At 39.3% G+C, this 12,746-nt stretch overlaps 2 protein-coding genes across 2 annotated transcripts in view; both read left to right on the top strand.

The window, feature by feature from the left end:
* The first annotated feature begins 818 nt into the window (after positions 1–818).
* On the top strand, positions 819–7,944 carry LOC107749780 (protein ABHD18-like). The gene is made up of 13 exons (XM_016564954.1): positions 819–933; positions 1,409–1,464; positions 2,428–2,432; positions 2,614–2,714; positions 2,837–2,912; positions 3,681–3,765; positions 3,840–3,867; positions 3,979–4,117; positions 4,259–4,348; positions 5,343–5,444; positions 5,628–5,982; positions 6,069–6,231; positions 6,945–7,944. Exons 1-13 carry the CDS (start codon positions 842–844, stop codon positions 6,997–6,999), a joined length of 1,347 nt encoding a protein of 448 aa, XP_016420440.1. The 5' UTR covers positions 819–841; the 3' UTR covers positions 7,000–7,944.
* Positions 7,945–8,674: 730 nt separating this feature from the next.
* The window catches only part of LOC107749765 (protein FAM193B-like), a 25,063-nt gene continuing 20,991 nt past the window's right edge, over positions 8,675–12,746 (top strand). The window contains exons 1-2 of the mRNA XM_016564934.1: positions 8,675–8,701; positions 9,153–9,414. Of these exons, the coding sequence (XP_016420420.1) occupies positions 9,241–9,414 (174 nt within the window). The 5' untranslated portion in view covers positions 8,675–8,701; positions 9,153–9,240. The remainder of the gene's footprint in view (positions 8,702–9,152; positions 9,415–12,746) is intronic.

Below are 12,746 nucleotides of genomic sequence, written 5' to 3'. Positions count from 1 at the left end.
CCCCCCTTAGCTCGGTTCGTTTGGGCAATTGGTCCGAGATCGCTTGAACGAGGTGGTCTCGGCTCGATTGAAAACGAACTCTGTAGCGGTTCGGTTGTAGTGAGAAAGCAATCCGATCCAACGGACCAACGACGAACCAGGCTATATATCACAATTTATGATGGGTAATTACGTAAGTTCCGTGAAAAGCATCAGCTTTGTTGTTTTGCTAATAACGTTACCTCAAAATGAACCTGTGAATGTCTGTGGGTGATCATGTCTTTGCCATTCAAACATCAAAGCGCACTTTTTTATTTTATAATGCCGTCTTATTGCTCTTCTTTGTAGTAGGTGCATTTAAAAAATGTTTTCCCAATCGATCCTGGACTCCTGCTCAAAATGATAAATTATTATAACGACATCTACAAAAAAACAACAACAATAAGCCTGCGAAGCTGTTATCGTTCCATCCTGACGGATGACATGCGTGACAGCTAAGTGGAATCCCGGAAAATAAACCGTGAAACTTTGACCAATGAGAGAACAGTTTACTCGCGCTTGACTTGTATTAACAAATTTGGTCCGTTTAGAAACTTTGCCGTGTGAAAGCGAACCGCACCAAGAATAAAAAGCAACATTGTAATAATTTTAATCCCTGTTTCGCAACAAAGCAATCGATCTACAGGTGTGAAAGTACCCTAGTTTCCTATAAGTGTGTGTTGTGCTCCTAAACCCACTCAGCTGCTCAGTTCTTATTTGTCGGAATGTGTAAAGCCATAAGGCTGCTGACTGATGGATTGTGACTTGTGTCAAGTTCTGATTTCGTGTATTTTGTTCTTTGCAGAAGAATGTTTTTTTGTCAATGGGTCTGAGCCGGCTGGATGTTCTGTATAGAAGGCTTCTCCTCACCAAACTCTTTATCCAAGGATGGGGAAAGCCGGAGGACCTGAAAAGGTATACTACAAAAATAAATAATTAAACAATGAATCTTCAATTCACTTCACTTATGACATGGGGAAGTCGTGGTCTAATGGTTAGAGAGTCGGACTCGTAACCCAAAGGTTGCGGGTTCGAGTCTCGTACCGGCAGGGATTGTGGGTGGGGGGAGTGAATGTACAGCGCTTTCTCCCACCTTCAATACCACGACTGAGGTGTCCTTGAGCAAGGCACCGAACCCCCAACTGCTCCCCGGGCGCCGCAGCATAAATGGCTGCCCACTGCTCCGGGTGTGTGTTCACGGTATGTGTGTGTTCACTGCTGTGTGTGTGCACTTTGGATGGGTTAAATGCAGAGCACTAATTCCAAGTATAGGTCACCATACTTGGCCACATGTCACGTCACTTTCACTTTTTCACTTTAAATAATGATGCTTCAGTAACGATTAGCAGTGGTATGAGTGTGATGTATTATGTTCATATTTCATCTAAAGGTGGACTTTAAAGTTTATTGTACCAAAAGAATCTTCCAAAGACGACAGATATGGATGTAGGACCAAACCCAACAAATATATACAGTATAAAACAAATATGCAAATGATGTGTACACTTAAAATAAAACGTCCCTCACACGGCTCCGGGGGGTGAATAAAGGCCTCCTGTAGCGAATCCATAAATATCCATATTTCAAACGTAATAAACACTTTTTTTCTCACTTCCGCTGACTGTGGTACGCGGAAGCAGTCCCGGCAGATGACGTAGGACGTATGCGTTGCGTGATAAGTGACGAGCGCAGAGAGAGAACAAAACAAAACGCAGTTCATGAATTATAAGCACAAAACGAGGATTTGTAAAGAAAAATGTCAGGGGATTTCGATATAAACCAAGAGGAGACTGGTTTTCTTTGCTAAAGTAAGGAAATTTTGTTTCCTTTGCTCCTGCATTTCTCAGAGGCGCGCCCGACGCATACGTCTTACGTCATCCGCCGGAACGGCTTCCGCGTATGACAGTCAGCGGAAGTGAAAAAAGTGTTTATTACGTTTGAGATATGGATATTTATCTTACAAAAACACATGGATTCACTACAGGAGGCCTTTATTCCCCCCCCGGAGCCGTCTGAGGGACGTTTTATTATGGATGCACGCACTTTATTTCACGTCTTTTGAACTGCTGACAACCAACACCCACTTACCCCCATTGAAAGGCTTGGAGGGGCCAGGACAATTTTTAATATAACTCCGATTGGATTCGTCTGAAAGAAGAAAGTCACATACACCTAGGATGCTTTGAGGGTGAGTAAAACACAGGCTAATTTTCATTTTTGGGTGAACTAACCCTTTAAAAATTACTTGTAGTTTTGAGTACAGACAGTGGCATATTACATAATTAGCCACATGATAATGAATAATCCATAGTTTGATGTGAAAAAAAAAAACATGTATAAAAAATGTACTGAGGAAAATATTCATAGTAATTTGTGTAAAAACGTTATGTATAAAACGTTTTATCTCAGTAATGGCAGGTGTGCCTTTATCAACCAGCTTGACATGAACAAAAAACAATGAGTGCACCTAATTATTTAATTATTTATTTATAATATATTATTTTATTGTATTATTTTATTAATTTAATTTAATGCTCAGTATAATTGAAAATTGCATTATGACCCATTAACTGTGTTTTACCGCTGTGCCCAAAGGTAGAAGATCAAACAGATTGCAAAATTCACAACGGTCATTTCATATCGCCACTGGAGCACTTTGTCCCGGGCATCTTGCCAGCTGAATCCGTCAAAGCCCGGTAACCAAAACAAATCACCCACAAACACTAAATGCAAATATGAAGGATTAATGTGACTTATTGTGTGGCTTGTATTCAAAGTTCTTTCAAATGAACACATTTTGTTTCAACTTTCCCACTAGATTCCAGTTTATTGTACCTAAGAAATGGAAAAGGCACAGACCAGTCTGTATTCACCTGGCTGGAACAGGAGACCATGTGAGTGAGCAAAAACTGGGATTGGGACTGGGATTTTTCTTAGGGATGCACAATCAGTGTTGGGCAAGTTACTTCCAAAATGTAATCTGCAATGTGTTTACTTTTATTTCTGTCATCTCGGTTTCCTTTCCGTGGACTTTCGTTGAGCACCGCGCCACACAAATAGCATATGAACCAAACTCAGCAGCATATAGCTTGTAACTTGCGTTACTGAGATTGTAAGTAACGAGTAATAATATTACCCAAATTTGATTAGTAATGCGTTATATTACTGCGTTTAGTGCGTTACAGCAAAAAGTAATATACTACTGTAATATTATTACTTTTGTAATGCGTTACTCCCAACACAATATACTATTACCGTACAAAAGTTTCAAAAACATCTTAACAACCCCAAACTTTTGAAAAGTAGTGTATCAGTAACATTATAGTTCAGCTGATAATAGTTTTTTTTCAATATTGGATTTTTATTTTGTTAATGTTTTTCGCTGTTTTTTCTACAACCTTTAAAAACAGTAATAATTTCATACACTGCTAAATTTCAGCAAGTCTCAAAATGAACATTCATTTTTTATACTGTACATTATATAGTGATGCCTTAAAAGCAGCTGTAGCGCCTTTAAAATTATTTAGACAAAATAGTAATAGTTTTTTAATATTGTGAAAATGTATCGATTACTTGCCATAAGTTGAAAATAATTATTGGCTTATCAGTATCATCTAGAATTTTATCTGAATTTGATGCATCTTCTTCTTTTTTTTTTGCAGTTTTTCTGGAGAAGACGAACACTAATGGCCAGACCAATGATTAAAGAATCAGGGATGGCATCTCTACTGTTGGAGAATCCTTATTATATCCTTTGAAAGCCTAAAGTAAATCAAGAATTACTAGATCTTATCTGACACCTCCTTGACTCTCCACCGTACACGGATACAGGAAACCTAAAGACCAACTGTGAGTGTTTGTTTACTGGTAGCAGCTATTGATGTCCATGTCTTTGTGGTATGGAGCATTAGAATGAACCATGCATATTTACGATGTATATTATTTGTGTTTTTGATGCAGTCGCTCCAGTCTGAAGAACGTATCAGACCTGTTTGTGATGGGTGGAGCGCTGATCCTGGAGTCTGCTGCACTGTTACACTGGCTGGAGCGAGAGGGTTTCTGGCCTCTAGGCATGACTGGCATTTCTATGGGTGGACATGTAGGTTTTGTGATCCTAATTTACATTTAACTTAATTAGTTCATGTTGTCTCCGATCAACTGTGTTCAGAAGAACCTGTTCCATATCCTTTCTAACATATCCAATATCTATTGTTCATTTGTTTACTCATTTTCCTCCTAGATGGCGTCATTAGCTGTAACAAACTGGCCCAAACCAATTCCACTCATACCTTGTTTATCCTGGACGACTGCTTCAAGTGTTTTTACCACAGTAAGATTTAAGTTTTAGCATCATATTAGACATATGTGACCCTGGACCATAAAAGCAGTCTTAATTCGCTGGGGTATATTTGTAGCAATAGCCAAAAATATATTGTATGGTTCAAAATTATAGATTTTTCTTTTATGCCAAAAATCATTAGGATATTAAGCAAAGATCATGTTCCATGAAGATATTTTGTAAATTTCCTACTGTAAATATATTAAAACTTAATTTTTGATTAGTAGTATGCATTGCTAAGAACTTCATTTGGACAACTTTAAAGGCGATTTTCTCAATATTTTGATTTTTTTGCACCCTCAGATTCCAGATTTTCAAATAGTTGTATCTCGGCCAAATATTGTCCTATGTAGCAGTGTTATTATTTAGATACTATTATAAGCTTTAAGAATGATTTATTAATATTTTGATTTAGTATTTAATTTTATATTTTCCTTTTCAATTTTTAAAGTTTTAGTCTTTTTTTTTTTACTTAATGTTTTTTTGTTGTTTTTTGTCTATAGTTTTATAAATTGTATTTCATTTAGTACATCAAGTTAAAACTAAATGAAAATTAGCAATGTTGCCTTGGCAACTACTTTTTTCTTATATTTTATTTCAGTTAGCATTTATTATTTTATAATACAAGTTTGTTGTTCATGTTTTTAATGGTTTTAGTTTTAGCAAACTGTAATAACCCTGGTATATAGGAATTTCCCAGGACTTAAAGGCAATATTAGTCACTCAGCTACTGAACTTTGTAGCTGTGAATATCTTGACGTCTTCATTCCTGTGTCAGTGTCATCAGAACATGGCAATATAGACGTCACCAATTGTCAGTCACTCACATTTACAATTTTTCATTCATGAATAAATAATCAGGCTCTACATCAGATTGATTCCATAAACCTAAAATAAAAGGGAATGATTTGAAGTATTTTAGGTTGATTTACCTAAAACGATTTCCTTTTTTAAAAGGAAATGAAATTGATCTGCTTTTCTGCAGGGTGTTTTAAGTCAAGCTGTGAATTGGAGAGAACTGGAAAAGCAGTATGCGGCGCACACAGTCTATGAGGAAGAAATCATCAGTATGCTGGAGTATTGTGGGGTAGGAGTGTTATTCTGTAGGCAAAATGAGTTTTCTTGTAATTTAGCTTTTTTTTTATATGAAAGACACCACAAAAGATCACAGAAGAAGATATGACTTGTTCCTTGTGTAATATATCACATGACTCATTTTGAAGGTGCAAAATTTTAACGAAGCACTACCTGACACACCCTTGATTTTCAGAAAGACTCTTTCTGGATGGGCCAGGAATTTGTAAAAAATGCCCCAGGCAGCTTTGACAGTCTGTCTGACCTGGATCTTACCCATGACCTTCTTGGCCTCCACTCGCCAGAAAGGGACCACCAGATGGGGCTGCGCTCCTCTCGTGCCTCAGACTCTGCCCTACTGATGGGCCGAAGAGAGAGAGACGGGCTGGATCAGATGCTGTCTGCTGTGAGCAGCAGCAGGCCTCATTTGGACATGCTACATGCTAAAAACATCACCTGGGGGCCTGGTCAGCGGCAGTCGCTGCAGCGGGAGTCTCTCTGCTTCATGAAGGGCGTTATGGACGAATGCACACACATCGCCAATTTTTCAGGTACAAATCTGTTTTGTTTTGTTGACATGGTTTGGATTGGGTTCCTGTGTTTGATCCTCTCTCTGTCTTGCATACTTTGTCTCCAGTGCCTGTAGATCCCAGTCTGATCATTATAGTCCAGGCAAAGGAAGACGCTTATGTTCCACGCACTGGAGTTCGCAGCTTACAGGAAATCTGGCCTGGCTGTGAGGTTCGCTACCTCAAAGGAGGCCACATCAGTGCCTATCTCTTCAAACAAAGACTGTTTCGGTAAGTCAGACTTTAGAAAAAAAAAATATTCATGGAGTATAAAGTGAAATTAATTTTCTGTCATCATTTACTCACCCTCATGTGGTTCCAAACCTATATGACTTATTTTCTTATGTAGAACACAAAAGAAGTTCTAAAGATGAATCGGCTTACTTTTTTTCTTCCATGCAATGAAAAGCTGTGACTTCAGAAAACTTTAACATACACAAATAATATGCACTACAATCATGATTCTTTATGGTGCTTTTGCATAATTTTTTCAGCAAGGATGCATTTAATTGATCAAACGTGACAGTCAAGACAGTAAAGACTTATAATGATATGAAAGATTTCTATTTCAAATAAATAGTGTTTCAATTGAAAATTGAAAATTGAAATGCTTAAGAAATGCTTCTTGAGCACCAAATCAATGATTTCTGAAGGACACTGAAGACTGGAGAAATGGCTGCTGAAAATTCAGCTTTGCATCACAGAAATAAATTATAAAATAGAATAAAAATGAAAAGAGTTAAATTGTAATTGTATTGTTTTTACTGTATTTTTGATCAAATAAATGCACCAGTCTTGGTGAGCATAAGAGACTTCTTACCAGCACAGTTACTAATGCTAATTATTTGGTTAATTGTCTGCACATTGCTTGTTATCAAGCGAATGAACTGTATGGTTCATCAATTTGAAATATATGTATTTCATCCATTATTGTTCACTTCTAGGCAAGCAATTTATGACGCCTATGACCGGTTTCTTCAGAAGTATTCCAGCTTATAGCCATGGGTTTTTTGGTACTCCGTACTGACAAGAATTGTTGGATTTTGAAATGTGAAGACGGAGAACGCTAAATATGATGAATGTGATTTTTACAGAAGAATGTGTAACTGGGACTAAACCTGGTGCTAGCAAGTAGCAAAGGGAGTCAAGTGTGCAGCGGTTGTAGTGGCAGAAGTGTGTTCCTCTGTGTGGTAAACATCAAAACTCAGAGTGACCTGAAGCCAACTTACATGTGCTCAACCCATACAATACCTTGTCTTCCTGACTTCACTGCCTTTATTCATGTACATCTTCATGACTGAAACATACTTCACAGAACGAAACAAAGACGTGCCTCCAAACCATAATTCACTCACACATCAAGGTGTCTTTAAACCTCTTAATGAAGCAGATCTCTGAAAATGTAGTATTTTGCTTTGTAGGGCAAATGAATGAACTTGATATGCATTCGAACATAGAATATCCTAATTTTTAGAGCAAATGTTTCCTGTTTTTATAAAATTAATGCATCCAAAAATGGCCTTGTCATGGGCAGACTATTGTTTTAATCTCGCAGGTATCTCAGAAATAAATAATAATAATGTTTTACAATTTCAGGTGAGTTGTTTGAGAACTGATCAAGTCATATATTTCCAGTACTTAAATGGGTCTTTAGCAATGATTGGTCCTCATGAGACAAAACTGCTGATGATGGCAAGAAATAAATATGACCACAATTCAAAATAAAAATAATTCAAAGTCTTAAAAATCAGTGCTGCATGTATTTCAATCCCTTAAATTCGGATCACTGCCAAATACTACAGTAACAGCTAACAATCCTATTGTTTCAATAGACTGAAATGTTTTATGTATTACTACTGTTACCTTGTCTGAGCTATCATGTTCAATATTCACTGTATTCATCATGAGCCACTTGTTTGTTTCTTCACTCTAAAAATAAAAAGACAATCCTAAGTATTAGTGTCTTTTTTTAACTGCTAAATTAACAGTCACAAATGCTGACAGTGAAATATCACAATGACAATATGAAAGTCAGAGACCAAACTAATATAATAATACAGGGAACACAGTATTATGTGAAATAGTTATTTGGGTGTAAGAGGTTATAAAAATTATCACACACATATAAACTAATATTAATAAATGTTTGAAGAAAGTGTACTAGTATAATGGTGCATCTATTATCATACAATCACCCATAATCAATTATGTATAAATGTAAGAAAACAGCTAGAGAAATATAAGATATGGAAGCCAAAATTAAGTAAAAAAAAAAATATGGTGAGAAATTTTAATGTACGTGTACTGTGTTTTAATAAAGTTACAGTTTTGTATAAGCTACAGATAGCTTTAAAAATGCAATGTAAAAAAAAAGATATTATTTAATTACAATTAAATATTAATACAAATAAATAATAGTTGAAATGTTTATAAAATATTCGAAAACACAACGTGGCCGCAAAAAAGGCTTATTTTATTTTAACGTATCATTTTGCCGGCGTTGCCTCCAATCAAATAGAGTATTTGCATGTATTTATTATGTATTAAAGCGGCACGTGTTTACTTTGTTGATATTTCTCCTTCAATCCTGCGCTACTGTAGTTTGACCGACTGTAACGTTACTCTGTCGCCTGGAAATATTGCCCTCATTAAACATGGATTCCTCGGTTTTTCCCAAGCATACTGAAGCCGTTTGCCATCAGTAAGTGTGACCCCTGAACCTACTCGAGAGAGTGTGTGTGTGTGTGTGCGCCTGTGTGTCTGTCTATTTGTCTGTCTGTCTGTATGTGTCAAGGGAGGTCAGACTGAGAGATGCGAGGGAGAGAAGGCACATGCGAGATTTTGCTGTAGAGTCACAGCCGTTGGATGAAGATATTAAGAAAATACGCCCACACCAGAGATGTTTCGTATTCACAGAAAAGCATTTATTCTTTTGTCATGCTTTCTGTCCATCACTTTGTGTTGTAGTGAAAAGACTGAACAGCTCATTCTTTCACATTCTTACGATGCATACATTCTGGGTAAAAAGGAACACAGCGTCACACACCGCGGCCTTGAGTGAGCGGAGGCCAGCGGCTAGAGTGAGTGTGTGTGTGTGTGTGTGCGCCAGCCCTCCGCCATATTCACTGTTGTCTTGCCGTCTGAAAGAACAGGAGCATTCGAGACTGCCTACAAGAACCGAAACTGTGTTTATACACCGAACCTGGAGACCAGCCGACGGGCATAATACGGACTAAAGCGATGGCGAGGAAAAAAAGCAAGCAGCAGGGCGTCGGGGCCAAGGATTTAGTGTCGGGACAGCAGCAGCAGAGCCTGTCGAAGAAGCCCAGCGATGCGGGAGCAGCAGCAGCGGCGGCGGCAGCAGGAGGCGGCGCTGGCGGTGGAGGAGATGCAGGAGCGAGCAGGACCAATCAGGTAGCTAATGCTAACACGTACATCCAACAACACACCTCCTTGAGCCGGTTCGCGCTGTTAGCGACTTGATCTTTAATGATTTTAACGGACGCTTTTTCTTGGGTTCTGTTGCACGTGCAGTTATTTGTGTTTTCGCGCTTATTTAGCGTTTTGTAGCGCCTGATTAGCGATGTCCGATTCATGAACGACTCGGATCTTTTTGTGAATCGGTTCACCAAAATCTGTCCAAAGGATTCGTTTACGAAGCGGACTGAATCTGTCAGAACAATTGTCGAATCAAAACAACTGACTTACTCACTGAGCCGAGGGTTATCAACTCGACTCTTTATTACAGAGTCGTTTCAGACTCTGATTATGAATTCGTAATGAGACGAAGCCCTTAAAGGGGTCATATGATGTTGCTAAAAAGAACATTATTTTGTGTATTTGGTGTAATGAAATGTTTATGCAGTTTAAAGTTCAAAAAACACATTATTTTCCACATACTGTAAGTTACATTATTGTTTCTCCTCTATGCCCCACCTTTCTGAAACGCGTCGGATTAGAATATGGTCATGCAAAATGTGTGCTTTATAAGTACTAATAAACAGCCAATATGTTATTAAAGGGGTCATCTGATGCTGCTAAAAATAACATTATTTTGTGTATTTGGTGTAATGCAATGCGTTTTATGCGGTTTAAGGTTCAAAAAACACATTCTTTTCCACATACTGTACATTATTGTTTCTCCTCTATGCCCCGCCTTTCTGAAACGCATCGATTTTTACAAAGCTCATCGGTATGAAAAGCGAGGTGTGCTCTGATTGGCCAGCTATCCAGTGCGTTGTGATTGGCCGAATACCTCAAGCGTGTGACGGAAATGTTACGCCCCTTACCATACTGTGATGCCCTGTCGGCCGGAGCGATGAGACAAAAACATTAAAACCCCAATATAAACGAGGCATTTGTTGCATCCAGTGGGGACATAATTACGGATTATAATGACTTATACTGTCTTTTTACGCGTTGCGTTGCATCGCGCCGCATAAACATAAAACCATGTCTGCATTTGTGATCGGACAAACAACAAGCACTACTCTACACAGCCCAAAACTCGTGTTTGAATCATCAGTGGCAAATCCTTTAAATGAAAACGTACTTACAGAATGTGAGTCAGAACTGCCGGCATTGTGCTCTACCAGGATCAGGAAACAGTCCTCCATAAAATGCGCTGCACACATCTAGATATTTGGGTTAAACTGTTCTGGAACAGTGTTGTAAATACAACTTAACCACTGATTTCTAGTCGTGTCCTCTTTTGGAAGACCAAACAAAGTAGTTTCACTTTCACAACGAAAAACACAGCGGCCTACCGTGTGCGAAAGCCCCGGCTTAGCCTGAGCTGAAGCCGGGCAAGAGTGAGCTGAGGCGGCGGGGTCGAGAACGGCGCGCCCGGCGGATCCGACGAAGGAGCGGTGAAAACGGTGAAAGCCGATCCGGTGATCCACAGCACTAAGTTGATGTATTCCCTCAGCGACCAGCACAGATCAGCTCTAGGCATGACGAAGCGGATATCGTCCTCTTTTGGAAGACCAAACAAAGTAGTTTCGCTTTCACAACGAAACACACAGCGCCTTCACGACATGGCAGCAACAACAATACTACAGTGAGAATAAAAGTTACGCCTTCTTTCTTTGCGTGAACATTTGGGCGGCGTTATGCAAATCTTCCCACATAGTGAGGTAGATATGTGGGGGCGTGTTCGAACGAGCCGTTTTAGGGGGGTGTGGCTGACTCTTAACTTTTATAAAGAATATCTCTTTGGATTTGAGACTTTAGTCTTTGCAACTTTACAGATCTTCTTTATGCACCAAGAGCTTGTAACACTCCAAAGAGAAAGGAAAAAATGAAATCCCATCATATGACCCCTTTAAATTCATTCTAGTGAAACGGTTTGTTCAGGAAGTTCTTATAAACACTCAAAAAAAAAAATCATCATTTTGGTTTTGTGTATTTTTGGTTGGATTATCACTTCAAACTGATTGTTTTTGTTCCAGAAAATTTGACACTAATTAAACTATACATATTTTAATTGGATAGTTGTGTTTTAAAAGAGATTGCATTCTTAATAGCTTTAGTATAGGATAGTGTTGTTTGTAGCCTGACTACTGTAGTTTAAGCCCTTTTCTTTTTGAGTTACAAGCATAATTTAAAGTAGTTTAACCAAAACCAGTTTATACCAGCTGTGTTGGTGTCTTTTTTTTCCAGATAGACAGTAAAAAAAGAAAGAAAAAGTCTAGATAAACTAGTCAATCTCACTAATCGACTAGTCTGTTCTTGAGTGACTCAACCAGCATGACCTATTCCTAGTCTGGACAGAGCGATGAAGACTCCTGACAGGCCCGCACGCATCTGATCATCCCTCGCCGAGTCGCCGGCTGTCTTCCTCCTCCGGCCCTGTCGCTATGGTGAGGATGTCACATGGAAGCAGCCCAGCGGTGGGAGGTGTGAAAGAGAATGTCACAGACAGCAGTCCAAATATGACACCATTGGCAGGGGGCACGTGGGGGAAATGGCACACAACACCTCACTAAGCCACCTGAGCGTGAAATAAAGCAGATAAGAGAAACTGACCAGATGTTTCGCTCCACGGGGGGACGCGAGAGTAAACGGCTGATAGAAACGCTGAAGTCCTGAGCTTGTTAGCCTATTGAGAGAGCCGAGACTTGAGTCCTATAGCGATGATTGATTTAATAGAAGCAGACAGTGCTCATCTTTGTCAATCACAGTGATGGGCCGCTCTCTCTTCCTCTCCTGTCTCATCCTGTCTCTCGCTCTTCTTTCTTTTTTTTTTTTTTATTCGTTTGCTCCTCTCTCTCTCCCTCCTGAGCTTTGGTGCCAGGCTGGGCAGGCTTTGATGGGCAGACGGCGAGTTGTCTTCATTATAATGCCTTTATTTATTCATGTGTCTGCGACCAGTGACAACCGTGCCTGTGCACAGCTCTCCTCTCTGTCTGCATCCTTAGAGATATGACTCATTTTCATTTCTCTCGCTCTTTCTGCTCACATCATTCTCTCTTCTCTGTCAAGTGCTGCTTTCAGTTAGCTTCAAAACTGACACGCGAACGCACAACACGCATCAGTCACATCCAGCGGCCCACATCAGTGCGCAGAGGGTATGCGTGCGGCAGAAGAATCGCTCGACGCGGGCGGCTCGTGTGGGCCATATTGCCTCATGACCACTTTTGGGAGGACAGCGCTGGCTGTCTATTTCGGTTCAGTCTATAAATAGCCGTGCTGCGGTTTTTGTCAGTTTGATAAGCTTGTAATTGGAGTTGCATCCATCAGGTTAC

The sequence above is a fragment of the Sinocyclocheilus rhinocerous genome, unplaced genomic scaffold (genome assembly GCF_001515625.1).
Source record: "Sinocyclocheilus rhinocerous isolate Xijiao unplaced genomic scaffold, SAMN03320098_v1.1 scaffold860, whole genome shotgun sequence".
NCBI classification, from domain to species: domain Eukaryota; kingdom Metazoa; phylum Chordata; class Actinopteri; order Cypriniformes; family Cyprinidae; genus Sinocyclocheilus; species Sinocyclocheilus rhinocerous.
This window is presented reverse-complemented; position numbering and strand designations above follow the sequence as displayed.

What these genes read in the sequence shown, in the direction of transcription:
- LOC107749780 (XM_016564954.1), top strand. Translation starts at nt 842, where the DNA reads ATGGGTCTGAGCCGGCTGGATGTTCTGTATAGAAGGCTTCTCCTCACC. An exon ending in GCTGAATCCGTCAAAGCCCG is followed by an intron (nt 2,715 to 2,836) that starts GTAACCAAAACA and finishes CTTTCCCACTAG; the next exon opens with ATTCCAGTTTATTGTACCTA. An exon ending in CTTCAAGTGTTTTTACCACA is followed by an intron (nt 4,349 to 5,342) that starts GTAAGATTTAAG and finishes GCTTTTCTGCAG; the next exon opens with GGTGTTTTAAGTCAAGCTGT.